Here is a 25,565-nt window from a genome sequence, read left to right as displayed (position 1 = left end):
CCTCTAATAATAGACAAAAGCACGCCAATCATCCGACGTGGCAAGGCACCAAGGGGAAAACGCCACTGCAACGCGGTGTTAGTCGTTGATGCTCCGCTCAACGCTCTCGCGGGCGACGAAGCGCCTGCGCGATGGTTTAATCATCGAAAGAAATATTATTGGCATCATCGGACGCGATTTGAGAGCTTCGGAGGCGTTCGTTGAGGGTGCGCGCGGTGAAGATGCGGTGACGAAGACGACCGCGACGCCGGTTGGTGTTCTGCGAAAGAATCGCGTGCGCGCGTTCAGCAGCGTGCGCTGGGAGCAGATCGAGAGCACGAGGACGGAGAGTGATTTATTAGGGACGATGGAGATCCCGAGTCACGCGCTGTACGGGATCGCCACGGCGCGGGCGATGGAAAATTACGACATCACTGGGAACAGGCTGAGTAAGTATCCAGAGTTGGTCCGAGCGCTCGCGTTGACGAAGAAGGCGTGCGCGACGGCGAATCGTAGGATTGGTTTATTGGACAACGAGGTGTATGAAGCGATAACACACGCGTGCGATGCGTTGATCGAGTCGTCGGAGCATCATCATCACTTTACAGTGGATGTGATTCAAGGGGGCGCCGGGACGAGCACAAACATGAACGCCAACGAGGTCATCGCGAATTTAGCAGCCAGGAAGTTGGGATTGCCGATCGGAGACTACGCCGTGGTGAATCCGAACGATCATGTGAATCTGTGTCAGAGCACGAACGACGCGTATCCGACGGCGGCGAAGTTGGCGGTGGTTTTGAGGCATTCAAGCTTGGTGGACGCCGTGCGCGGCGTCATCACAAGTTTACGAGCAAAAGGGGACGAATTCGAGGATGTGATTAAGATGGGGCGGACACAGTTGCAAGATGCGGTGCCGATGACACTTGGTCAGGAGTTCCACTCCTTCGCGGCTACGTTGGCAGCGGATCTGACGTATTTGGAGCGAAACATTGATCAAATGTACGAGATGAATCTCGGCGGAACAGCAATCGGGACGTCCATATGCGCCGATACTTCGTTCGCCGATGAGGCCGTGCGCGCGCTATCTGAGCTCACGGGACTTCCGATGCGCTCGCCCAACGATTTCATCGAGGCATCGAGCTCGACGTCGAGCTTCTTGCTCTTCAGTAATATTTTACGTCGCATCGCTATTAAGATATCAAAGATTTGCAACGACTTGCGGTTGCTCTCGAGCGGTCCGCGGTGCGGGTTGAACGAGATCAATCTCCCAGCGGTCGCCCCGGGATCGTCCATCATGCCCGGTAAGATAAATCCAGTCATTCCGGAAGTGATGAACCAGGTGTGCTTTCAAATCATCGGCACGGACGCCTCCATCGCGGCAGCGTCCGAGGCTGCGCAGCTTCAGCTCAACGTCTTTGAGCCCGTCATCGTATACAATTTGCTTAACAATATGGACATGCTGGAGCGCGGATTGAACACGCTTCGTACGAAGTGCATCGATGGCATCACCGCCAATCCGGAGGTGTGCAAGAGATCCGTGGATAACTCCATCGGTATCGTCACCGCGCTCTTGCCTCTCATCGGCTACAAGAAGTCTTCTGCAGTGGCGAAGGAGGCTTTGGCGACCGGAAGGCCCGTGGCCGAGATCGCGGCGCAATACGCGAAGCCCGATGAAATCGCGCAACTTCTGCGCCCGCAAGCGATGACGAGGGCGAGAAAACTCGAGAAGAGAGGCGTCTGTCTTGACACACCCGCGCCTTTGGAGGCGCAGGCGGAAGGAATTATCTGAAAAAAACTTGCGTTGAAAAATTATGCCTAATACTTGTAGGTACCGGTACCTAGAATTACGTATCGTTATGATATTTTTATACAGAGTATGTACGTACATACTATCGCAAACCTGGAGCCGCGTGCGTTTCTTCCTTTTGATCCTTGGCGAATCGAATGAATACTTGTTCGAGCGTCGTTTGGGAGACGCTGTAGTCGTCTATACGAATCGTCTCGTCGTGAGAATTCTTCAGAGCCTCGACGGCCTCGAACATGCGCCAGAGTTTAATTTCCGGATCGGTGACACGCATCTTGATTTCTGTCTCGTGTGTTTCCGCGATCTCCGCGCCTAGATCGGCGTACGTCGCGTGCAGTGCGTTCAACACTGCCGGTCCTTTACCCTCAGCGAATCGCACATCGATCGTGTAACCTTCACTGAATCGGGATTTCAAGTGCTGTAAAGAACCAAGACACTTGAACTCACCACCGACCATGATACCGATGCGATTGCAGAGCGCCTCGCACTCTTCCATCGAGTGCGAAGTGAGCACGATAGTGCGTCCGACGACCATCGATGAGATGACGTCCCACATGAATCGTCTTGCTTCTGGGTCCATGCCCGTGGACGGTTCGTCTAAGAAGACGACTTCCGGTTCTCCAACAAGCGCAAGCGCCACGGAGAGCTTACGTTTGTTCCCACCACTGTACGTGCCCGCTTGTCGGTCGGCGTACTTGGTCAAATCCATGCGCTTGAGGAGCTCTGTGGTTGTCGCCGGTATCGTCTCTGACGGCATGCCGCGAATGGCGGCGTAGAACTCGATGTGTTCCCTAGCAGTGAAGTTCGGCTGTAACCCGTTGAACTGCGGACAGTAGCCCATGAGCTTCCGAGCTTGATCCAGATCGCTGGTCACGCTGTGCGAGGTATTATCGCGAGCTCGGACGATCGCGTCTCCAGTTGTCGGCGGGAATTCTCCCGTGAGCATCTTGAATGTCGTCGTCTTACCCGCGCCGTTGATTCCAAGCAAACCGAAGCATTGATCGCGATGCAAACCGACGCTGATGTTACGCACCGCAAGTTTCGATGACGTCATAGCCTTGTACATCTTCGACAAGTGGTGCACGACGACGCCATCGTCCTCGACGTCACCATCAAGCACTCGTTTGCGCTCAGCGGCAACGTCATCATCTTCGTCAGCACTCTGCTGCGGCACATTTGAGAAACCGCCACGTTTGAGTCTCCAGTTCGACAACACTTCTTGATACTCCTTGACGAACAAGAACGCGGTCCACATGAAGAAGGTTCCGATCAAGTAACCTAAGTCGTCTGCGATGACTGTGTACGAACCCTTCGGAACGACGGGCACGAGACACATGCAGTCTTCTCGATATATCTTTCGTGTCGCATCCAGACCGTTCTGCGCGAGATCGTAAAGACCTTTTCCTAGGCTAAAATGTGGAATGACGAGCGGAAACACGTAGTTGAACAGTCGGCTCACCAGAAGCGTTTCTTTGTTCAGATCTTTCAGAGCGTCTGTCACGATGCCAGCGATGGTTGTGACAACTCCGAAAAAGGTGTTCGTGGCGATTTGTCCCACGAAGGTGTAGTACTCGCTCGTGTACGCGAATCCTTGAAAATGGGAGTGTGGAATCGCTGTCAACAAGAAAAAAAACAGTAGTAACGCGATGGCGCCGAGTTGATCCTTGTAATACGACGTGTTGTAACCCACAAAGATGAGAAGAGTGATAACGTACGGAAGCACCAATGAGAAGACGTCGGCGATGAAATGCGACAGCCAGTACATTCGCTTATCAACGCCGCTGACAAGCTGAAGATGTTTAGAGTTGTTGCATCGCTCATACACAGGGAAGACAGAAATGCCAGCGGTCAGAATGGCCATGCCCATAACGATGAACATCGCGACGACAAAGGTGGAGCTCGCGTTGTCCGACTCCTCGACGTCACCCTCCTTCTTGGTGTTGACCAGACTGGGGTACCAGTAAATGGTGGTATCGATGCTCGCAGCGTCGTCCGATGTGCGTTTGCGCAAAATTGCTTGATTTGCAGTGTTGATAGCGGCCGGAACCGCGTGATAAGCCGTCTGATGGGTGTACAGCGTGTGACTGTAGTGCGACGCGTTGTAATGATCCACGTACAGGACGTCGCAAGGAGCTTTTGGCTGCATGTCACACGGGCGAGACTTCTCTTGGATGTTGAGCAAGTGCGCATCGAAGCTCGTGTCGATTAATCCCGAACAAGACGTGCCGAAAACATCGGCTTGTACGTCCCAGCCCTGCGTGGATTTTGCACAGTTGTCGACGAGAAGCAATGCCGCCACCGCAGTGCACTGCGCCTCAATAGTCCTATTGTACATGCAGCACGTCAGCGCGCTGAACGTGATCGTTTGATCCTTCGCAAGGCAGTTACACATGCAGTTGATCTCTGGAGAGTACTGCGGATGGAGGTCGTAGCCGTTGGAGCCCAATTTCATGGACACCAAACCCGCCTCGACGTCGACCGACGGGTACGTGACGAGCATCTTCTTGTTGTCAACCATCTGCCGTCCGATGAGTTTCGGATTGATCGTATCGCTAGGATCCCACGAGAGCTTGGACAAGTAGAGCGCTAAGATGACCATCCAACACGGGGCGATCATCTTCATGACGTACTGTCGTATTGTCCGTCTCAGGTTGAGTCGACGCTTCCATAGCAATCGACGAAGCTGAACCTTGAGCAACGCGCTCCCGGTGGCGAACTGCTTGCGCGCCTCTGTACGTTTGATGGAGAGCATGCGCGCGTCTTGCGACTCATCATCGTTCGGTTCGAGCGCGGGCACGTCCAAGTCAACCTTTTCGCTCGGTGTCGACTTGTTTGGACCACCGGCGTGAGCCAGAGTGAGGAAGACATCCTCGAGAGTGGTGCAACTCACGCCGTAACTTGTGTAACCAAGTTCGGCGCTCTGCGTATCAAGCGCCTTGAATAGCTCCGAAAACACACCGGTAGATTCAAAAGGAAGCGCGAACGAAAGTTCGGCGCCGACATCGCTGTGCACGACGGCGTTGGGCACAAACTTTTGGATAAATCTCAGCGTGGCGTTGGTATTGTGCTGCGCCATGGCGTCGAGCTTGCCAGACGACGCGCGTGTGCGTCGTGCAAACGTGAGTAAGTAGCCAGTGCCGAATCTCGACTTGAGGAATAGCGGCGATCCGATGCAAGCCAGTTTCCCCGCACTCATGATTGCGACGCGATCGCACAACAAATCGGCCTCGTCGAGGAAGTGCGTGGTGAGCAACACGGTGCAATTCGCCGCCCTTCTCCGAATGACGTCCCAGGTGAATCGCCTCGAGTAAGGATCCATCCCGGAAGTTGGCTCGTCTAGAAACACGACTGATGGATCTCCGATGAAAGCGACCGCGAGCGAAAGCTTCCGCTTCATGCCGCCCGAGAGATCGGAGGAGTTGACGTCAATCTTCTCTGTCAGCGCGACCTCGGCAACGACTCTCTCGAGCTGCGGTGTTATTGATTCTTTCTCCATCCCCGCGAATGCAGCGTACAGCTCCAAGTGCTCACGAACCGTTAAAGTTGGCCAGAGCACGTCGAATTGAGGACAAATACCGAGACTGCCGCGGATTTCTCGCATCTGCGTCTGCGTATCGTATCCGTTGACTGTCGCGTGACCGGAGGTACTGTCGATCAGCCCGGTGAGGATGCTTATCGTCGTCGTCTTTCCCGCGCCATTATGACCGAGAAGTCCGCTCACTTGACCCGGCACAAACGTCATCGTCAAGTCATCCACCGCGGTGACGTTTTGACCAAACTGTTTCGTAAGACCGCGAACGACAATGCTTGCGCTGCTGAGTTGCTGTTGCGTCAGTGCTTCGACGTTGTCTCCCGATTCCTGCTCGAGCCCCACGACGCGGTTGGCGCCGGCGGAACGCCTTGCCGACTCTCCGAACCAATAGTCGCGAGTAAAGAGGAAATAAAACGGTCGACGCGTCCCGTACTCGGTCTTCCACACCGCGTCAAAGTAAAAGGTGAGAAACGCGTATAAGAGGCAGTCGAAAATTACCATGGCGAATATTTTCGCACATGTCACGTTTCCCTTCAGCGTCACATCCGTGTTGAATGTCTCGAACGTGATACCCTTCTTGTTCACCTCTAAAATTGCTAAAGCGGCGCCCCACATGTTCATCGCCCCCGAGGGAAATACGCACGCGGCGATCCAACCTCCGGTGCCCTCTGGAGCGGTGATGCGAACGGCGATGGACGGCACCATGGTGACGACGTATACAAAACAGCCCACAATGGTGGCGGTGATAGACTTTGAAAAGAAGGTGGATATCCAAAAGTTCCAAAGCGTCAGAGACGCGACCCAAAAGGTGTAAAATAGGAACTGTATGAACTGATTCGTGTAGATGAATGGGTAAATCCCGACTAGAGTGATCAAGACGACAGAGATCATCGCCGATAGCCAGTGGGTCACGAACCACGACCACCAAAACATCGTGTTCGACATGCCCATCATCTTCATACCCTCTCTGAGACGCAACTCTTTCTCTACCACGATAGATTTCATGACGAGGACGACATTCGTTTGAAACGCGAGCGCGCCGACAAAGCCGTAAAAAGCTGCAGCGATGACGCCGCCGACGTTGTAATCCATTCCAACCCAGGGAAACGGTTTCAGTGACGCGTCCAATGTGACGCCGTAATCGTTTCCACCGTCCTTCATGTCTATGATTGCCGCGTCAAATGCGTTCTGCGCGTAGGCGAACGCCCGATACTTGGTCCACTCGTCGGTGTTGTACGCGCTCTCCCACCTACCCGAGAAGTCTTCCTCCATGAACGTACCAACCCTCTTCTCCTTGCGGTTGACGTTCGTCGAGTTCATCCTCAGCGTGTACTTAAACTCAGTCGTGGACGAGATGGAGCCACCGGATGTGAACTGCGCGTACGCGAGAACCTCTCCCGGGTTGTCGGCGATGTACGCGAGCGCCGCGGTTTCGTCCGCCTTGGTCACCACGACCTCATCCAAGATCGCGTCCCACTCCGAATCGAAACTCCCCGCATTCTGTAAGGTTGCCTCCGAACACGCAGTCGCCATCGCGCTCGCGTTGTACCCTTTCGCCTGAAACGCCGACTTCACTCCCGTGGCAACTCCCGACGAGTTCATCGCCTGATCGTACATCAAATTGAAAAAGCTCTTCCGCCAACTCTCATTATCCGTCGCTAGCGCCCTATCCGGCGCGCTCGAGCGCTCGCTCAGGCACGACGCGTGGACGTACGCCCGTCGTCCCAATTCCATCGTCTCCGCCGTCGCCGGCGACACGACGAATCGAAACCCTTTCAATTGTCTCTGACTCGCGCTCTCGATCCCCCCCGCGAGCGAATACGGCCTCGACAGCTCATCATTCGTCCGACTGTCCGGAACGAGCGCCCTGGGAAGGCACATGAGCGCCAAGAAGATCACCGGAACCAAGATCTCGCACAGCGTGCAGCATCGCAACACGCCCTTCGTCTTCAGCACGTAATTCTTACGAATCAGCGCCCGAAACTGCGCCGAACGCCTGCGCTCGACGCACGACCCCCCCCGGTCCCTCGGTCAGTCCCTCGCCCGAATTCGCGCGCGCGCACCGCGTCCCCCGTCCCCCGTCCCGCGCGCCTCGAGATCATTCGTCAAGCCTCGCGCCCACCCCTCGCCCCCGTCCGACGCGCCCCCGTTCGCGTCTTCGCACCTCACCACGCGCGCGGCGTTCCCACCCGTCGCGCGCGCGTCGTCGTCGCCCATCGCGCGCGCCCGAGCGCGGTGCCGCGTCCGTCGGCGCGCGGTGCCGACGTCGACGCGTTTCGGCGTCGTCCGCGACCTCGTAGTGCGCGCGCGATAAGTCCGTGTCGATCTTCACGACGGTCGACGTCGGCGTCGCGCGCGATGGCGATCGCGCGGTCGTCGTAGGGGGCGTCGTCGGGCGTGCATGCATAAATAAATGAATGCATAAATAAACGCGCTCGAGCGCGTCCGTGTATGATTGACGAGTCGTGAACTGACAAATATCACAATACATCGCGTGTTCGCGCACCGTCGGATGCGATGATGACATGACATCACCACTACCGGGTGTTTTCACGTGCCGACAAGAAAAAGAAAAAATCGCGACGGCGCGTCTCCGGTGGTGCCCTGTGTGGATCCCGTATATGGGGCGCTCGTGCGTACAGTACGTGAACCGGCGCGCGGCCCGCGGGCGCGTCGACATCGCGCGCGCGTGACCTCGCGACGGGCGCGCGCGCGCGCGATGAGGTGCGAACGCGACGCGCGCGCGTTCCTCGATCGATCGCGCGCGCGTGATGCGATGCTCGTGGGACGGTGGACGTGGGCTTGGGGGATTCGACCCGAATGGGCGCGTGAACGATTGGATGGCGTCGATCGGATGGGAATCGTGCGTGCCGGCGCGCCGGGTGGGGGTCGGGGTGTTCGAGGACGCGGAATGGGGTGGTGTGATCGCGCGCGCGCGCGGCGGTAGGGAAGGGGCGATCGGTGCGCGACGCGGGCGTGGGAGGGATCGCGCGCGGAATGCAGTTTCGCCAGCTGGCGACGCGCGCGCGGAGAGACTGACGAGTGTTTTCGGCCATCGCAGCGATGAGATGGACGCGCACCTGAAGAAACCGCGACGATGCACGGATATTTTGTTCCTCATCGTATACGTCGCGTTTTGGATCGCGATGTTCGCGCTCGGATTTTACGGCGTGGGCAAGGGCGACCCCACGGCGCTCGTGTTCGGCGCCGACTTCAACGGCGAGCTGTGCGGTGAGGGGAACAACACCGGGTTCAAGACTCGGTACCTTGTGAACCCACTCGAAGTAATGTACGCCGCCGGCGCGCTCGATGGCACGACGAGGATGGGTAACTACAATCTGCGTGACGCGAAGAGCTACTGCGTCAAGGAGTGCCCGACGCCGAAGAACACTTCGGGTCAAGTGCAGTGGTTCTGCTCACCTGATCACGCTTTGGCGGGAACTCGCGAGAACTGGGCGGCCAACGACTACGATTACTACTCTTCGTTGTCTTCTTCTGAGAAGACAACGTCGCAACAGATGAAAGGACCGTGCTACCCGGTGCTCGTCAACACCGTCAACACGTTTTTCACGTGCCAGTTCTTTGGTAGCGGCGATGACCACGCCCTCACCGAATTGCGCAGCGGGTCTTACGCGTTCACGACGAACGATACACCTACTGCCGGTTCATGGCCAGTCGCTTTAACGAGCATGAACACCGCTGTGCAGACGTTGAGCGATCAAGTTGAAAAGTTACTCAGCGGTCCGCTCGCGACGGTTGAGCGCTACGTCGACGACTTCACCACCGGTTGGAAAGTACTCGTCGTCGCCGGCGCCGTGTGCCCAATCGTGCTGAGTGTCCTCTTCCTTTTCTTCATCCGATACTTCACTGGCATCTTCGCGTACACCATCATCGTCTGCGTCAACGTGCTCTCCATCGCGCTCACAATTTACTTGTTCCTCAAGGCTGGTCTCATCGGCTCCGACGAGGTCAACGCGTACGTGAGCAAGGTCTCAGAGGGCGCTGCGACGGCCGTGACCAACTACGCTGATCCGGCGGAAAATAATCAACAAGTCCTCAAGGTTTTTGCGTACATCGCGCTCGCGCTCACCATCATTTTCTTCGTCTTCACCCTGATCATGCTTCGCCGCGTCAAGGTTGCCGTGGGCGTCATCAAGGTTGCAACGAGCGCGCTCGGTAAGATGCCGACGCTCACGCTCTTCCCGATCACCCCGGCGCTCTTCATGGTTCTCCTTTTCGTCTACTGGTTATTCACATTGGTGTTCCTGTACTCATCGGGTGACTTGAAAATGCAAGACTGTTACTTGGACTCGAGCGTTCCACCGCAGAAGTTCTGCGCGTCGACGTCCGACGCCGCCAACTGCCACTGCGGCTACGGCGTAAGTTGGAACCGAAACTTGCAAGGTGCCCTCGCGTACTACGTCTTTGGTTTCTTGTGGGGTTCCCAGTGGCTCCTTGCGATGAGCTACCTCGTCATCGCGTGCTGCTTCACGCAGTACTACTTCAAGGGCGGCGCCTACAACTCGGCGTCGAGTTGGCCCATCGTTGCCGCGACGAAGAGAATGACGTGGTACCACAGCGGTTCCGCCGCCCTCGGTTCCTTCTTCGTCGCGCTCTTGCAGTTCATCCGCATCGTCACGCGCTTCGTCGTGCACCGCTTGAAGAAACTGAACAAGGATAGCAAGATAATAAAGTACGTCGGCTACTACGTCGAGTGCTGCCTGTGGTACTTGCAAAAGTGCATCGAATGGTTCAACCGAAATGCGTACATCATGACCGCCATCGAGGGCACATCCTTCTGCACCTCGGCCTGGAACGCGCTTGCACTCATCGTGAAGAACATCACTTCTATCGCCACCGTTAGCATTCTCGGTGACATCATGCTCTTCCTTGGCAAGCTCACGGTGTCTCTCGGCTCTGGCGTCATCGCTTTCTTGATGCTCGACGCCGACACGTTCAACTACGGCGACGAAAAGGTGAGCTCTCCGCTCTTCATCGTCATCGTCGTCGTTCTTTTTGCGTTCCTCATCGCAAGCGTGTTCATGTCCCTTGTAGAGCTTGGGATCGACACCATCGTATTGTGCTACTGCAAGGACTGCGATGACAACGGCGGCACGCCGCTCAACGCGCCACCCGCCCTCGTCAAGGCTCTCGGCGCCTCCAAAAAGATCGCAAAGATGCGTCAAGAAGAAGCAGCCGATCGTGCTGCGCGCGCGGGGCAATAAATCCTCGATCAAAAATAAAATCCGCCGCCCAGCGTGATCGTCGAAACGATTGTCCGAGGCGTCTCCTCTTGTCTCCGCCGCAAGGCCGAGCGATCGAGAGTCCTCGCTCGACGCCCTCGTCGCGTCCACCGCGTCGGCAATGATTAATCTTAATATTATGTGCGCATCGATCCATTCGCACGCCCCCTGTCGTCCGCCGAATCGACGGCGTCGCCGCCGCGCCGCCCGCGCGAATAGGTCACCCCCTCGAACTCCCACAGAATCCCCACGCATCCCGCACTTCTTCGACGCCTTCGTCGCGACCGACCCCTCCACGAACGCACAATGGCCTCCCCCGCCCTCGCCAGGGCGTCAACGCTCGCCCGAAGCGCGTTCACGATCGCCAGCGGTGTCACCGCGGGCTCAGTCAGCGCGGTTACCGGCCTCGGCGGCGCCGTCGTCTTCATCCCGGCGCTCTCCAAGCTCGGATACGAGGCGAAACACATCGTCGGCACCGCCGTCGTGGCGGTCACCGGTGCCACCGCGGCGGGATCGTTCGCGTACGCGCAGAACGGCGTGAGCGACGTCCCGGCGGCGACGACGGTGGGGTTGGTGGGCGCGATGTGCACACCCGTCGGACAAATGTTGGCGAAGAGATTGAGCGGGAAGACGCTGCGGAAGGCGCTGGGTGGGGCGTTGATCTTGTGCTCGCCGAGCGCGATGCTGAAGAAACACGTGGACGAGGTGGAGGAGCCGCAAGAGGCAAAGGCAGGGTGGGCGATCAAGGTCGAGCGGCCGGCGCCGACGAACACTTGGGAAATCGTGAGGAATCAATTCTTGGATCGACACGATAAGTGGGGCGGATGGATGAAGGCGTTGGAGGGAGAGCGGGAAATACTTGCGCTCGGAGTGTGCTGTGGGATGCTGCAGGGGACGGTCGGCGTCGGTGGGGGTGTGCTTGTGAGCGCGTACCTCACAGGAATGACGGACATGGAGGTGCACAGAATCTGCGGGACGGCCCTGTTGGCCACGGTGTTGACGAACACGGCTGTGAGCGCGGCGCACATCAGGGCGGGAAATGTGCGGTTTCGAGCGGCGGCGCTCTTGGCGGGATCGGCGATGACGGCGTCGTACCTGGTGGCGAAGAACGTATCCATGCAGATCCCGGAGACGTACGTGAAAAACTTCATTGTAATCGCGCTCGTTTCGTCCGGTGTCTCCATGTGGAGATGAGTTCGATTCTTTATTACGTATTGTCTAAGCGCGTTTGTAAAAATCTATGAAATTGAGAAATATATTAGCCTCATCGCTACATATCTTCTACTCGCCGTCACCGGCGTTTGAAATAACGTGCTCGTCAAGTTGTAGACGGTGACATCCCTGCACGGGACCCACCGCATGACCGTCGAGCGCGATACATACATCATACATATATAATCGAATCGTCCATATATTTCGCGAAGAACCATGAGGACTGCGGTTTCACACAGTCTGTTAACTGGTCTTCGTCAACACCCCCACTACTATGCTGCGGCAATTTAAAACACCCTCTCTCCTTCCATCTAGATACAATATGAATACTCGCACGACTCAGAGACTAGACTATCTACTGAATAAAAAGTGACAGACACCTTCGTACTTGTCGTTCACCGCCAGACCTTCACCGTACTCCTCGATCATCTGCGAGTCTCGCGCTACGCGTCGGAGGAAATCCATGGGCTCCTTGAGCGAGTCGTTCCCGTAGCCAGAAATCTCCTCCATGATCGGCACCTCGTCCCACGTGATCTTCAGGCGGTCCAACGCCGCCGCCACCGCGGCGGCGGCGATCAGAGACGGCGCGAACTTCAAACCCTCGTGTCCGTACATTGTGAGCTCCACGAGGTAAAAAGCCGTCTCCTTGAAGCACGTTGACACCTCTCCATAGTCCGCGAATGGACAGTTTGCAAAATCGATCCGGTCGGGAAACCTTTTCAGGCTGTTCGTCGATCGAAGAACGCTCTCGATGTAAGCCTCGACGAACGAAAACGCTGTTGGACGAATCAACGCGTAGTTCAACTCGCGAAGCAATGCGCGTTCAGCGAGCAGGAGCTGCTCGCGCGTGAACGATGAGACTTGCGCATGACGAGCAAACTCATTTGCCGACGGCGTCGTGACCTCCGTCACCTTCGCGGCGACGAAAATACACGTGATACCTAAACGCTTGAGCTTGTTGCACAGCGGATGCTGCGAGTCCATCGCGTGCAATACTCTACCCGCATCAAGAGCGCGCAGGGGTTTGGCCTCGACTGGCTCACTGCCACTCCCGTGTCTCATCAAAAAGTTGTCCGGAACCCGGTGCATGAGGAACGTATCCACGTACACGATCGCTAGGTGTAGCGTCTCGTCCTCGAGCGTCATCGAGTTGTGCTGAGCCGTCATCCAATCGACGAGTTGTTGGCGTACCGCCGCACTGCGAGTGAAGAAAAAGCGCGCGCGTGTTAGTCCACGTTTGAGTTTGCGCGGAGTTCATGCGATCGCGAACACGCGAAAAAGGCGTCTTCAATACTAGCTTTCGAAGAAACACCGAAAAAGAACGTTCTTTCAACGTTTCGCTCCCTCATTCACCCTCGTCCGTGTCACCAATCGCCCACACGCACGCGCGCGTTCGAATTCAAACGCACTTGAAGTATCGCCCGTCGTCGACGTACGGCGACAGCACGTTCTCCTTCACCAGCTCCATCGCCCGTCTCCCACCCTTCGCGCTGAACGGGTAATCCAAACTCGTCGCCGTCACCATGCCTCGTTCCACATTCGGCACCGCTGTTCGTCATGGAACCACATACGCACTCTGTCAGTCTCAGGGCACTTCATGTTTCAAAATTTTTCAAAAATATTCAAACGCGATCGAAACGCAAACCATGCGCCGTCAACTTCGACGCACCTCGTCCTCGTGCGAGCGTCTCCGCGCACTTCAAATCATCCCTCTTCGTCTTCTTCCCCTGTTTTTCGCTCTTCCTGCTCGCCGACGTCCCGAGATCGTCGTCTCGTCGTCGCTTCGCCGCGACCTCACTCTTTCCTCTCGCCGCGCCATCTTTCGCTTTTCTCTCGCTCGCCGACGCCGCGCCGCCGCGATTGGTGAGATCAATGAGAGGAATATTTGAGACGTTTGACTTCGTCCGCGCGTGAGCAGCAGCGCGTCGCGTCACTCTCGGAGACGCCATGTTCGAAGGCACGCCCTCAAACGGTTACGAGGCGTTTGAATCACGCGAGCGTAAACTGTCACTCCGACGCGTTGTTCGAGACTTTCGTGCTCGCGCGACGGGTTGTGTCGATCGGGGAATTTTCCGTGTGTCCTTTCACCTCGACGACGGTCTCGTGCGCGCCGCGCGCGCGTCTGCGGGCGTGCGGGTTGAGGTCGAGCGGTGCTTTTGAAAAAACGCCGGTTCGGCGACCGGACGTTTGAGCGGTGAACATCGAAACAAACACCATTCAAATCAGACGAGATCGAAACGTGATCGACCGATGTCGCCTTTCAAAGTGCGACCGAGTGCGTGAAGTCTTCACACGGTCCCGCGTCTGTGATGGACGACGACGCGCGCGTGAGCTCGCCCGAGCGCCCGGCGAGCGTGGAGCCGTCGTACGTGTCCGCGTGGTCGTCTCAGGCGCCGCGTCGTTCGCCGAGGAAGCTCCCGAAAACCGCGCGAGAGGGGAAAACGTCGTGGAAAATCGCATCGAGTCAGCGAAGAGCGATCGCGCGCGGCGTTTTGCGCGACGACGGCGCGCTGCGAGGTATCGCTCGAGCGGCAATGGCGACGTGTGATCCGTTTTCGCGCGCGTGTGGGTTCACGAGGGCGAGAGCGCGGGTGGGGGTGGGGAGAAGGCGCGTGCGCGCGTCGGCGGATAGCTCGTGCAACGATGCAGCGACGAAAACGGTCGAGCGCGAAGGGGTTCGCTTGAGGTACCAAGGAGACTGGCTGGACGTCAAGGGTTCAGGTATTGGTACAGTGAGCGCGCGTGAGTGCCTGGAGCGATGGCGCGCGTCGCCGTTCGAGGCATACGGTGGGCAACGAAAGGACTGTCGATGGGTTGCGTGTATCGCAAGCGGTGATTCGAGTGCGAGGGAGGGCGTTCGAATGGCGATCGAGGAGGTAGCAAGGGAGTATGCGGGATGTAGTCTTGGTGTGATGCGCGCGATCGGGGACAGGGACGCGTCTTACGGGGTTTTCGATGTCGGCGACGTAAGCTCAAGCGCTTTGGAGCGATATGCGTCTTCGTTTGGCGCGGCGGCAACGACAATGGCCGAGTTCTCCGCGACTCGACCGACAATGTGCGTGATGTTTGTGATAATTCCCGATCAGTGCGACGAGGCGGACGCACTGACGATCTTAGCGCTCGCGTCGCACGTCGCCGCGGAGGTGACGCGCTCGATACACAGAAGCTTCTTGTCCATCTCGGTGCAAGCGATTCCGGCGTCGTGGTGCGAGGATGCACGAGTGCGTTCTTCTGCGAGCGTGCGCATGATTGCATTCGGTGTGTTCTCCAAACTCGCGAGGCCGACGGTGAAACGTGCGGTTCAGCTTCCAAACGACGATATGCACCAGGAACCGACGAGCGGGACGAATGTCGAGAAGACGGACGGTCGTTGCGGCGTGTGCGGAGCCGCCGTGATCGGACGACGCGCACCCCATCCCATGTTTCACATCCCCGAGACGGCGACCGGTCGTCGAATCTCTTCGTTTCCGGCGTACGAACCGCTCTACGCATTGACGCCGAGGGCGAGTACCGAATTGTCCACAACGAGAGGTTTACACTGCGCATACATCATCGTCGCTGGTCGTTGGGTCGTCGCGTCGTGGAGCGATTCATATGGCGAGTTCTTCACTCTGGAAGCGGAACCGTTCGAGAACGAGCGAGAGGTGGAGACATCTGGTTTACCATGGCTCCTCAAGCGCACGAGCGAGCTCTCCGAACAGTTAGCCTTTGCGTACGGCAAAAAAGCGAGCTCGACGCTTTATTTCGAGCGCGCAGTCGTGTGCAGACTCGGTGAGTGCTCGGCGCGAGAGCGTGATGCGCTCGAAAACGCGTGTGCGAGCGCGCCCGCGCCGCTCGATCGATCGAGTTTGACGCGCGTGGAGCTGACGTGTGTCGAGCCAGACTTGGTGCCCGCGCGCGTGGCCGTACTCGGCCCGAGATCGACCAGCGACGTCGTGTACGTCATGGAATCGAACCAATCGAAGATGGCAGTGAAGACATTCGCGTTACCGCCGAGTGCTCAGGGCGTAAGTATCGTCGCCCATAGCACGAAAGCCTCGAGCTCGCTCCTGCGCGCTTTGAGCGCCGAGGGCGCCGACTTGGCCACGCTCGAATCCTTAGCCTCGCTCTACGGTGCTCAAATGTCCCAACTCGGGATGATGTGCGCGAGTGATAACGTGGTGGATGAACATGGGAACGTTCGCGCGCCATTCAGTTACCATGCCGAGGCGTGCACGCGCTTTGCGAGCGCCATCCAGTCTCTCGAGGTATTCGATTCAACCTTCTAGCAGGTATCTTCTTAGGTAGCGATATAATTATAGCATAGCTTGCATTCTACACTCAAAACCTACGACTACTCGGTCTCGATCGCGGGCGCGGACCAGTGGCTCATCTCCGCCATCATGATCATATCCTCGTCGTCGTCCGCCTCTTCGAATTTGGCCGCCGACGACTCCGAGTAGTACCCCATGTTCGTCCCGTAATCCCCGTACCTCCCGCCTTCCGGGGCATCGATCGATTTCAACCCGATGAGCGACACCATCGCCGTCGTCCCGCACGCTAAGAGAGTCTTTCTCAACAACTCCACTACCGGTCTCGCGGTGTATGTCCCCAAGAGGCGGTCGCGCGCCAACATCTCTGGATCCTTCACGTACACCTGTCCATCGTACCACCCCGTCTCTTCGTACTCCACCGTCGCACTTAACAACCGATCCCTGACGTATGCCCACCCGTTATACATGTTCAGCGCCATCGCCGCCGTGGCGCCGCTCGCGCCGACGAGCGCGCTCACCACCGTCTGCGTGAACTCTCGCTCTGGGTCGTAGGACCCGCACGCGATCGGGTACGCCACGACGCCGTAGAAGAACGTAAACAACGCACCCATTCGCACAGCGTACCCCAACGCTCCGTTCGTCGGCCACGACATCACGAAACCGTCTTTGAGCTCTGCGAGCTGCGACGCCGGACGCTGGTCGCGCGGCACGGGACACGCGTCCTCCATCGCGTCCAACAACGACCCTGACCTCTCGTACTCGTCCGATCCGCCCACTCTCGGAATGAGAATGTCCCGACGGCGCGCTCGCGTCGTTCGCGCGCTCACACGACCGCGAACAGACGCTCGAGCGGGCACACTCGGGCACGAGCGCGGTGTCATCGACGTCACCATCCGATGACTTCTCGGGCGCTCGCGCGATCCGTGCGACGAAGCAGCGGCTCAAATCGCGCGCGCAGGACGTACAACGGCACGCGCGCGCGTGCGCCGAATCACAACGCGCTCTGACGCGACGACGCCGCGCACGATGTCCAAACGTCGTCGAGATTCGAACACGACCGCACCGAACGTCCGATACTTTGGCACCACACGTGCTTACTTAGATCAATATACGCACACGACACATCACAGAGTCGGTTCCGTTAAATGGTTTCAAAGGATGGTTCAATACTGTACAAACCCCCTCACGCCGAAATTGAATCGCACAGAACGTCTCGCGGTGTCACACAACCGAGAGATACCATTAGATGGCATTAAGCACCATAAAATACATGACGCACACCACACACGACGCGGACCTTTTTCGCGCGACGCCTCGCGCAAACGCGGATAAGCCCCGAGCGCGACGCCCTCGTCGCCACTCATTCACGAACGAGTCCACGCACACACGATGGCTTTCTCGGTGCGTGCGCGCGAGCGAACACGAAGGGCTGTAATGCCTCGCGATCGCGCGCACACGCGACGCGAACGGATCAGAAGAAGCGCGTCAACACGTCGAAAACAACGCGCGGGGAGGTCGAGGTCGCGATCGAGCGCGATCGCGTGGGATCATTCCGCGTTTTGACGCGCGCGATCGGGCGATCGAAGCGCGCCGTGATTGGATGACTGACGAAAATATTCTGTGGCGTTTCTTGTGTGTTCGAATAGATCTCTGCCAAGGTACGCGGATGAAATACGCGGCTTAAATAAAGGGTGACTCGCGCGATCGAGGGTCGGGGCGTGGTTCGACGAAAGAAGCCACCGCGATGTGTTCGTTACGCGAGCGTCGATGTGATTGCTTGCTGATTAAAACGAGTGGTAAGACTGACGTACCTTCCTTTTTGCACGACGATTTTAGGTTTCCGCGTTCACTGGCGCCAAGGTGAACGCGACGCGCGCGCAGAAGGCGCGCCGCGCGAACGTCGCCGTCAAGGCGCAAGGCACGGACTATGGTCTCGGCTTGCAAATGTCCACGACGGCGGACAAGAATATCGACCCGAACGGTCGCGCGAAGGTGCCGCTCGAGATGGAAAAGATGGAACTTCCGTTGAACACGTACAAGAACAAGGAACCGTTCGTGGGAACGATTCGATCCGTCGAGCGCATCGTCGGCCCGAACGCGACTGGTGAGACGTGCCACATCATCATCGAGCACGGTGGCAAGATGCCGTTCTGGGAAGGTCAATCCTACGGCGTCATCCCGCCGGGTACCAAGGTGAACTCTAAGGGTAAGGAAGTGCCGCATGGCGTGCGCCTCTACTCCATCGCGTCCTCCCGCTACGGTGACTCGTACGATGGCCTGACGGCGACGCTTTGCGTCCGCCGCGCCACGTACTGGGACCCGGAAATGAATGCCGAAGATCCGGCGAAGAAGGGTATCTGCTCCAACTTCTTGTGCGACGCCAAGCCGGGCCAAGAAGTCATGATGACTGGCCCGACTGGTCAGGTCATGCTTTTGCCGAAGGACCCGGCGACGCCGGTTATCATGGTCGCCACCGGTACCGGTATCGCCCCGATGCGTTCTTACCTCCGTCGATTCTTCCTCGAAGACATCCCGAGCTGGGAGTTCAAGGGCCTCGCGTGGTTGTTCATGGGTGTCGCCAACTCCGATGCCAAGTTGTACGATGACGAATTCCAAGAGATGGTGAAGCGCTTCCCGGACCAATTCCGCATCGACTACGCTCTCTCTCGTGAAGACACCAACAAGAACGGCGGTAAGATGTACATCCAAGACAAGGTCGAGGAGTACAAGGACCAAGTCTTCCAACTCCTCGACGGCGGCGCCCACATGTACTTCTGCGGTCTCAAGGGAATGATGCCGGGCATCTTGAGCATGTTGGAAGGCGTTTGCAAGGAGAAGGGCATCAGCTACGAAGAGTGGCTCGAGGGCCTCAAGAAGAACGGCCAATGGCACGTCGAAGTTTACTAAGTAACTTCGCGTTCTTTATAGCCCGCAACACGCAGTACGATACGGTCGGCCTCGATGGACCGGTCTGTTGATATTTGTTCCTCATGGAAAGTTCCTCATGGAAAATTGCACGTCCCTCCATACGCAAACTCCCCACTAGCACGCCCCCACTTTTCGACGCGCGCACGCGATGCCATGAACGTCGAATATGCGTCTCGAGACACCGACGACGTTGCGTTCACCCGCGCGCTTGAGCGAGACGTGAGTCGACGCGCGGTGGAAGTTGCGAAGAAGCGTGCCGCGGGACAGCGCTGCAACTATGATGCCTTTCATCAGCTCGTTTTGGGCGCCGAACTTCGAGCGATGAAACCGCTGAACGCGACGATCGAAAATCGTAAAGGAGTTCGCGTCCGTCGACGATCGATCGACGTGACGTCGACCACACGAGCGCACTGCGGAGAGGTCAACTGGGCGTTGACCATGTCAACGCCTCGCAACGCCGACGAATTCGCGCGCGTCTGGCGACGTGACTGCGGTGATGACGACGGGAGGAAGACTGAACTCTTGTTCAATATCCCACTGGACGTGTTCGAGGTCATATTTAAGGTGAGAAAGCGTTTCTGTCGACGATCGCAGTGGACTCACATCAAACATTGCAGGCTGAAATTGGATTGGACTTGTTGCGTGATTTTGTGCGTCTGATTCGCGCGCGCGTAGAGATCGATAGCGCCGCGATCGAGCGCGCCGCGGGAATACTTCTTGCCTTGACACGATGTGGGCGTTTTCGCTCGCACCTGCGCCTCGCCGGTACAAACACGTCTCGCGCCGCGACAGAGACGCTCACGCGCGCGTCAGAGTTGGACGCTGCGCATGCCTGCCTCGAGGCATGGAGTCTGTAGTTTTTTTGGTTGAAAGCTTTTTGTTTATCAAAACAAACTTGCGCTACTAGCTAATTTTGGTTTGTGTCCCCACAATCGACGATCGGCGAGGGAGAGCGAAACACCCTCTTCGCAGCGTCGTCGCCATCGCCGGACCAGATCTAGTTCCGAATTAGAACGGAGAGACGCCGCCAATTTGGGAGAAGTTGACGAGGAGGTTGTGGCCGAACGGGTCGATGACGTGGTCAACGAGGTTCTTGACCGGGCCTTCGCCAGTCATGCACGCTTGCGCACCGCAGCCGAAGCAGGCCATCATGGCGAGGCGGCCGTTCTTGATCTCCTTGGTCTTCATGGCGGCCATGTCCTTCTCACCCTGCTTCATGAAGTTGAAGAAACCACCCGGGTACGCCGGGTCGCCGGAGCCACCGAGCATCTTTTCCAAGCCAGCGAAGTCTTGCTTGCCCATGGAGCCCGGGTTCCAGTAGTCTTGCGCCCGTCGGAGCTCGGCAATGTTCATCAAGAAGGCGTTGATCCAGAAGATCGTGAACGGCGAGGCCCAGTAGTCGTACGTGCCTTGCGCCGGGATCATCCCAGCCTTGAACCAAACGAGGCCGGTTTCTTGCGGGATGATACCCATACCACCGAGCACTTCCGGGGCGACCATACCGGCCACGCCGAGCATCGCCCAGCGGCCGTGGATGAGCTCGGAGTACGCCAACCACTTCGGGTTGACGAATCCCCCGGCGCCCTCCGGATCGGACAAGCCGAGCGGATCGAAGCCGTAATCGCCCGGAAGCGACCCGTCGAGGTACGACAGCGATTGCTCGCTGTTACCGAGGACGTACAGCGGCGCGAGGTCTTCCGTGTTACGGGTCTTCTTCTGCGAGCGATACAAAAAGAGTTTCAGATGTCAGTCACATCGTCGTTATAGACCCACAATACGAGGTCGATCCATATGCGTCATATCCGAGATACGCCCCGATCACCGTATCGCGCGATCGAGCTCTTCGACGCCCGTCTCTCGTCGCTCGAGCTGACGTTCGTTCAGCGTGAGCGCTCGATCGATGCGTCGTTTTACCCTTCGTTACGCGACGACCGTTCATCCCGAACCGACGCTCGCCGACAAAGCGTCACCTCGATCGCGCGATCGAGTCTCGCGAAACACCGAACGTACCGCGACCGGCGCCGGGGCGGCCTCGGCCTCCTCCGCTCGCACGGAGACGTTGCGTCGCGCTTGGCGCTTGGCGAACGGCGTGATCTTAATCGCGTTCATGGTCGCGAACATCGTGTCGGCGAACTGCGTGCGTCGCTATGACGCGCGCGCGCGCGCGTCGATCCCTCTGCCGGGCGCTCGGGGGCGCAGCCTCAGAGGGGGTCTTTGACGAGTCACGACCCGCACACGCGACCGATTTCGCGGCGTTGATTCGATCCATCGGGCGTTGCGTCGGGTGCTCGTCATATAACGAACCGAAGTCTATCAAGAATACACGTGATGGGGATTTCGTGCACGCACTACGGGGTAACAACTTTAAGGTCCACGGCGCCGCCGGGGCTTCCTCCATCGATCGCCGCTCCGTGCGCGACGACAGCGCGCGTTCGTCGGCTATTACGGGCGACGACTCGTGGGTGAGGGTCATGACACCGTCGACGTCGAGACAGAGCGCCGCGAGCGCCTTGGCGGAAGCGCGAGCGCGGGCGAAGATCGTTCTCGAACACATCGAAAAAGCGGACGCCGACGCCGACGACGTCGATGTGGACGCCTCAGAGCGCGGTGTCGACGACGAGGACGACGCGAGGGTGAGCGGTCAAACGTCGACGAAGCGCAGACGAGCGGACGGGGCGAGTGGACGGGCGATCGAGGAAGAATCGCAAGCCAAGAGAGCGCGCGCGCAGAGCGGCGCGAGCGCGCGCGCGAGCGGAGAGGCGAATGGGGTACGCGAACAGGATCTAGCGACGATGTTGCACGGGGTGATGTCGGTGAATGAACGCGCGGAGGCGATCAACGCGCTGTTGAGCGAGCGGAAGATTGAAATTTTCAAGCGCGGGGACTCGTTGGTGTACGCGCGCGTGCGAGAGGAGCGTGCGGCGAAATTTAAGGGTTTGAGCACGGAGGACATGCTGGTGTATCAGATCATTCAACACGCCGGGAACGCGGGGATGTGGACGAAGGAATTGAAGCAGCGCTCGAATCTTCCAGTACCGCAGATCACGAAGATCTTTAAGACGCTCGAGGCAAGGAAGTTGATCAAGGCGGTGAAGCACGTGACGCAGCAAAACCGAAAGGTGTACATGCTGTACGAGCTCGAGCCGAGTCGGGAGATCACCGGGGGCGCGTGGTACACCGAAGGTACACACGATGATGAATTCATCAACGTCCTGCGCGAGCAGTGCGTGAAGTTCATCTACTCTCGAGATCGAGTGACCCTGAGCGAGGTGAGCGAGTTCGTGCGCTCGAGTAAGCTGAGTCACGTCGAGCTTGGCACCGACGAGGTACTGCAGATAGTGAACACACTCGTGTTCGACGGCAAAGTGGACGAAAATGAGGACGAATCGCAAGATGATGGCATGACGGTCGCAGACGAGGATTTCAAGGCTGTGAAGTACTACTCCAGAGCCGCGCTGCCAGTGCCAGATTCCAATCCCTACACTGACATCCCATGCGGCGTGTGCCCGGTGATCAACGAATGCCGCCCTGATGGCCTGATCAATCCCATAGACTGCGAATACATGACAGCTTGGTTGAACTTTTAGACGAATATGAAGTAGAGCGAAGAAGATTCGATCGATCGATCGATCGATGTACGACGTGCCTCATTAATCGCCTCTCGACGATGCGTGCCGCTCGCGTCTGCGTCGTCCCCGCTCGACCGATCCACCGCCCCGCGGACTCACGCGGTCGATCTCTCACCGCTAGTGGGCGCGACTCACATCTCCCCAAGCTCTATATTCCCGCTGACGGGCAAGGAGAGTCCCCGGAACAGAAGGCAGCGAAGACGCTTCGCAGGCTCTTCACCTGGGTTGCTATCAGAGTCGTCCAATCCCACCTCGAGGGCGCCGGGAACGACGGAGGTTTCGCACCGCAGGCGACGAACAGGGACGGGACGTGCGGTTCTCCAGATTACGACGATTTACGAAAGGCGATGGAAAGCATTCCGTTGGGCGATGGGGACGAGTGGTTGGACGCGTTCATGTCGGTGAACCCAGAGGTGTGCCTGCGGATCATCGTCGCCAGAGAGACGTACGTGAAAGAGTTCGATTACGAGCAAGCACGATCGATCACGGAGGACATGATCGCAAAGGGGAACGCGCAGCTAATGAAGAGGCACGCGACCCGGAGCTTCGGAGCGCTGGAGTGATTTGGTTGTTAGTTTGTACATAGTGCGCTCGCTTGTATCAATACGGTTAGGAATAGTTTGTGTCAGAGCACTTGCTCAAGCTCGGTGAGGATCTCGCGAAACGATGGGCGCGACCTCGGATCGAATCGCCAGCACTTTTGGATGAGCTCGAGCGTGGACGCTCGCAAGTTGAGCTCGGCGCTCGGCGGGAGCGCCGGGCGAGACGTTTCTGTAGCGTTCTCGAGGAGAATCGACGCGATTCGCACCGCGTTTAACCCCACCCAAGGCTGTTTCCCCGTGAGTGTCTCGTAAAGGATCATTGCGAACGAATACACGTCGACCTTTTCGTCCGCTCTCTCGTCGCCGAATAATTCGGGCGCCATGTAGTTCACTGTGCCCGCGCCATAACTGTTAGTGTTGAGTCGAGTTGAGACTTGTCGAGAGACACCAAAGTCAGCCAAGTACGCGCGTAGGGTCTCTTGCTCGATTAAGACGTTTTGTGGCTTGAGATCTCGGTGAATGATTTTCGGCGTTAACTCGTGACAATACGTCATTGCGCTCGCGATGTCCCGAGCGATGGGCAGCGCCTTGTCCTCGGCGAGACCTACTCCTCGCCTGTTCGGCGAGCAGTGCAACACTTCGTAAAGGCTTCCTCCGTGTACGATCTGTAAAATGAGACACGCCGGTGATTGGCACGCGCCGAAAATCTTCACAATGTTTGGGTGGTCGATAGCGCGCATGATTTCAATCTCGCTCTGCATTGATGAAGCATTTTCATCGTGCAGCATCTTCAGTGCCACTTGTCGTTCACCCCACTTTGCCATGTAGACACTCGAATGCCCACCGGCGCCGAGTCGCTCGATGACTTGCACGTATCGATCGAGCTCGTCGTTCGAAATAAATCTGAAAGTGTCGTCTCTGCACTCGGACGCTTTGCGCTCGATTGGATACGATGACGCTCTCATGATTTCGTTTGCAAAATCGCCGGCGGTGAGTTCGACGTGTTGTTCCTCTTGATACTCGTATTCACAGTCCGACGTCGCGGTGTCGTACGCGTCCGATCGCTCGTTTATCTCAAGCGCGTGTTGATGAAATTCTTCGCTGTCTTGCGTGCGATTCACGTGCAGTGTCACGTGTTTGCCATTTTCGGCGAGCGAGTCTTCTCGACGTAACGCCGCGCCGAGCGAATCGACACGTGACACCGCGCCGCGCGCGAACGCCGTACTGTGCGCAAATATTGGAGCCTCTCCCGTCACGTGCCGGGATTTTGTTGGTGTCGCTCGTCGTCTCATCGTCGATTTTATTGGTGAAATCGTTGTATTCAAATCTTCCAACGTACTCGTAGTTCCAGCTCCGATTTCGCCCGTCTTCGTACTCTCCACCTTCTCGCCAAGATTTCGTCGTCTTCGCACGTACACGTAACACGCCACGGCGATCAAAATAGCTCCGAAAGCGCCAAGAAGCGACCACAGGAGGGCGAACGAGGCCGATTCCGGAATGGTTTGATCGGCGCCGTCTTGCGCGTCGCGCAGAGCATCGCTCAGCGTCTCGATCGCGCGCTCGTACGACTCCTTCTCGGCACTCATCGTTGTGTTTGCGATCGGATTGACGTAGCTCGTACCACCGCGTTCGTCGTAGGTTGGCCCATCGAGGAATGACTCCACGACGATTTCGCGAAACACCACCTCGCGCCGCTTTGAAATGTCTGAATCCACGAGAAGGATCAAGCTCTCCGTCCAGTTTGCTCGCACCCCACCCTGTCCACTAATCACTCGATCAAACGCATCACTTCGATCGCGTCGATTCGCCCGCATCACTCCTTTTCTCGTCGCCGTGACGTTCGTCGCGTTCGCGTCAATCGCCCGCAACGCGCGCGCCAACGACCCTAAATGTACCTCCCGCGCGTATCTCGTCCTATCTGACCGAACCAACCTCACATCCACCTCATCATCCACCTCTCCGACGACCTCAAACGTAATCTCAAACCCACCGTCCACGTCCTCGATCTCCGATCCGCCGCGCGTCGCGCACGCATCGCGCGTCTCCGTCGATCCGCCCCACGCGCTCTCGACCCCATCAAACGTGACCGCGTACCCGAGACCGCGCACCGTCCGTCCACGAGACGCCACGCGCACCACGCTCATGGTCTCGCACCCCACCCCAGCTCGCACGTACGCCCGCGCTCTGGACATGTCGCGCGCCCGCGTCTCGGACGCCGTGACCAGGTGCCCTGAATCCGATCCTTTCCTCGCCGTCGACCCACACGCGCGCCCGCGTCCGCGTCGCCGTCGCCCGGTATCACGCGCGCGCGACGCCGCGTCGTCACCCCTCGCGATCGCGCGCGCGGTCGACGCCCGCGCGAGACCGCGCGTCGCGATGTTCGGTGCCCGATTCGCACGCAGGGTTCACGCGAGCGACGCCGCGGCCTCGGCGTCATCCCCCG

At 58.0% G+C, this 25,565-nt stretch overlaps 13 protein-coding genes across 13 annotated transcripts; 8 read left to right on the top strand and 5 right to left on the bottom strand.

Moving 5' to 3' along the window:
- Nucleotides 1-88: 88 nt before the first annotated feature.
- Nucleotides 89-1,768, top strand: OT_ostta18g01320 (Fumarate lyase; the record flags this gene model as incomplete). Its single annotated transcript, XM_003084130.1, has 1 exon — nucleotides 89-1,768. The coding sequence occupies one exon, from the start codon at nucleotides 89-91 to the stop codon at nucleotides 1,766-1,768; it is 1,680 nt and encodes a 559-aa protein (XP_003084178.1).
- A 100-nt stretch (nucleotides 1,769-1,868) lies between these two features.
- Nucleotides 1,869-7,532, bottom strand: OT_ostta18g01310 (ABC transporter, conserved site; the record flags this gene model as incomplete). The annotated part of the gene is made up of 2 exons (XM_022983326.1): nucleotides 1,869-7,311; nucleotides 7,480-7,532. The coding sequence occupies 2 exons, from the start codon at nucleotides 7,530-7,532 to the stop codon at nucleotides 1,869-1,871; spliced, it is 5,496 nt and encodes a 1,831-aa protein (XP_022840559.1).
- Nucleotides 7,533-8,034: 502 nt separating this feature from the next.
- Nucleotides 8,035-10,540, top strand: OT_ostta18g01300 (Choline transporter-like; the record flags this gene model as incomplete). Its single annotated transcript, XM_022983323.1, has 2 exons — nucleotides 8,035-8,039; nucleotides 8,377-10,540. The coding sequence occupies 2 exons, from the start codon at nucleotides 8,035-8,037 to the stop codon at nucleotides 10,538-10,540; spliced, it is 2,169 nt and encodes a 722-aa protein (XP_022840558.1).
- Nucleotides 10,541-10,864: 324 nt separating this feature from the next.
- On the top strand, nucleotides 10,865-11,752 carry OT_ostta18g01290 (Transmembrane protein TauE like; the record flags this gene model as incomplete). The annotated part of the gene is made up of 1 exon (XM_003084127.1): nucleotides 10,865-11,752. One exon carries the CDS (start codon nucleotides 10,865-10,867, stop codon nucleotides 11,750-11,752), a length of 888 nt encoding a protein of 295 aa, XP_003084175.1.
- A 369-nt stretch (nucleotides 11,753-12,121) lies between these two features.
- Nucleotides 12,122-13,719, bottom strand: OT_ostta18g01280 (Cyclin A/B/D/E; the record flags this gene model as incomplete). The annotated part of the gene is made up of 3 exons (XM_022983312.1): nucleotides 12,122-12,968; nucleotides 13,180-13,318; nucleotides 13,440-13,719. The coding sequence occupies 3 exons, from the start codon at nucleotides 13,717-13,719 to the stop codon at nucleotides 12,122-12,124; spliced, it is 1,266 nt and encodes a 421-aa protein (XP_022840557.1).
- Nucleotides 13,720-14,079: 360 nt separating this feature from the next.
- OT_ostta18g01270 (unnamed product) lies at nucleotides 14,080-16,038 on the top strand (the record flags this gene model as incomplete). Its single annotated transcript, XM_003084124.2, has 1 exon — nucleotides 14,080-16,038. One exon carries the CDS (start codon nucleotides 14,080-14,082, stop codon nucleotides 16,036-16,038), a length of 1,959 nt encoding a protein of 652 aa, XP_003084172.2.
- Nucleotides 16,039-16,103: 65 nt separating this feature from the next.
- OT_ostta18g01260 (Uncharacterised protein family Ycf36) lies at nucleotides 16,104-16,916 on the bottom strand (the record flags this gene model as incomplete). The annotated part of the gene is made up of 1 exon (XM_003084123.2): nucleotides 16,104-16,916. One exon carries the CDS (start codon nucleotides 16,914-16,916, stop codon nucleotides 16,104-16,106), a length of 813 nt encoding a protein of 270 aa, XP_003084171.2.
- Nucleotides 16,917-17,412: 496 nt separating this feature from the next.
- On the top strand, nucleotides 17,413-18,930 carry OT_ostta18g01250 (Ferredoxin-NADP+ reductase; the record flags this gene model as incomplete). Its single annotated transcript, XM_003084122.1, has 3 exons — nucleotides 17,413-17,424; nucleotides 17,670-17,681; nucleotides 17,860-18,930. 3 exons carry the CDS (start codon nucleotides 17,413-17,415, stop codon nucleotides 18,928-18,930), a joined length of 1,095 nt encoding a protein of 364 aa, XP_003084170.1.
- Nucleotides 18,931-19,104: 174 nt separating this feature from the next.
- On the top strand, nucleotides 19,105-19,808 carry OT_ostta18g01240 (RNA-polymerase II-associated protein 3-like,C-terminal domain; the record flags this gene model as incomplete). The annotated part of the gene is made up of 2 exons (XM_022983292.1): nucleotides 19,105-19,515; nucleotides 19,569-19,808. 2 exons carry the CDS (start codon nucleotides 19,105-19,107, stop codon nucleotides 19,806-19,808), a joined length of 651 nt encoding a protein of 216 aa, XP_022840556.1.
- A 151-nt stretch (nucleotides 19,809-19,959) lies between these two features.
- Nucleotides 19,960-21,072, bottom strand: OT_ostta18g01230 (Chlorophyll A-B binding protein, plant; the record flags this gene model as incomplete). The annotated part of the gene is made up of 2 exons (XM_003084120.1): nucleotides 19,960-20,667; nucleotides 20,962-21,072. 2 exons carry the CDS (start codon nucleotides 21,070-21,072, stop codon nucleotides 19,960-19,962), a joined length of 819 nt encoding a protein of 272 aa, XP_003084168.1.
- Nucleotides 21,073-21,422: 350 nt separating this feature from the next.
- On the top strand, nucleotides 21,423-22,538 carry OT_ostta18g01220 (RNA polymerase Rpc34; the record flags this gene model as incomplete). Its single annotated transcript, XM_003084119.1, has 1 exon — nucleotides 21,423-22,538. The coding sequence occupies one exon, from the start codon at nucleotides 21,423-21,425 to the stop codon at nucleotides 22,536-22,538; it is 1,116 nt and encodes a 371-aa protein (XP_003084167.1).
- An 80-nt stretch (nucleotides 22,539-22,618) lies between these two features.
- OT_ostta18g01210 (unnamed product) lies at nucleotides 22,619-23,143 on the top strand (the record flags this gene model as incomplete). Its single annotated transcript, XM_003084118.1, has 1 exon — nucleotides 22,619-23,143. One exon carries the CDS (start codon nucleotides 22,619-22,621, stop codon nucleotides 23,141-23,143), a length of 525 nt encoding a protein of 174 aa, XP_003084166.1.
- Nucleotides 23,144-23,205: 62 nt separating this feature from the next.
- Nucleotides 23,206-25,314, bottom strand: OT_ostta18g01200 (Serine/threonine-protein kinase, active site; the record flags this gene model as incomplete). Its single annotated transcript, XM_003084117.2, has 1 exon — nucleotides 23,206-25,314. One exon carries the CDS (start codon nucleotides 25,312-25,314, stop codon nucleotides 23,206-23,208), a length of 2,109 nt encoding a protein of 702 aa, XP_003084165.2.
- Between the last annotated feature and the right edge of the window lie 251 nt (nucleotides 25,315-25,565).

This window comes from Ostreococcus tauri (genome assembly GCF_000214015.3).
Source record: "Ostreococcus tauri WGS project CAID00000000 data, contig chromosome 18, whole genome shotgun sequence".
Classification (NCBI taxonomy): domain Eukaryota; kingdom Viridiplantae; phylum Chlorophyta; class Mamiellophyceae; order Mamiellales; family Bathycoccaceae; genus Ostreococcus; species Ostreococcus tauri.
Note: the sequence above shows the minus strand (reverse complement) of the source record. Positions and strands in the feature narration are given on the sequence as shown.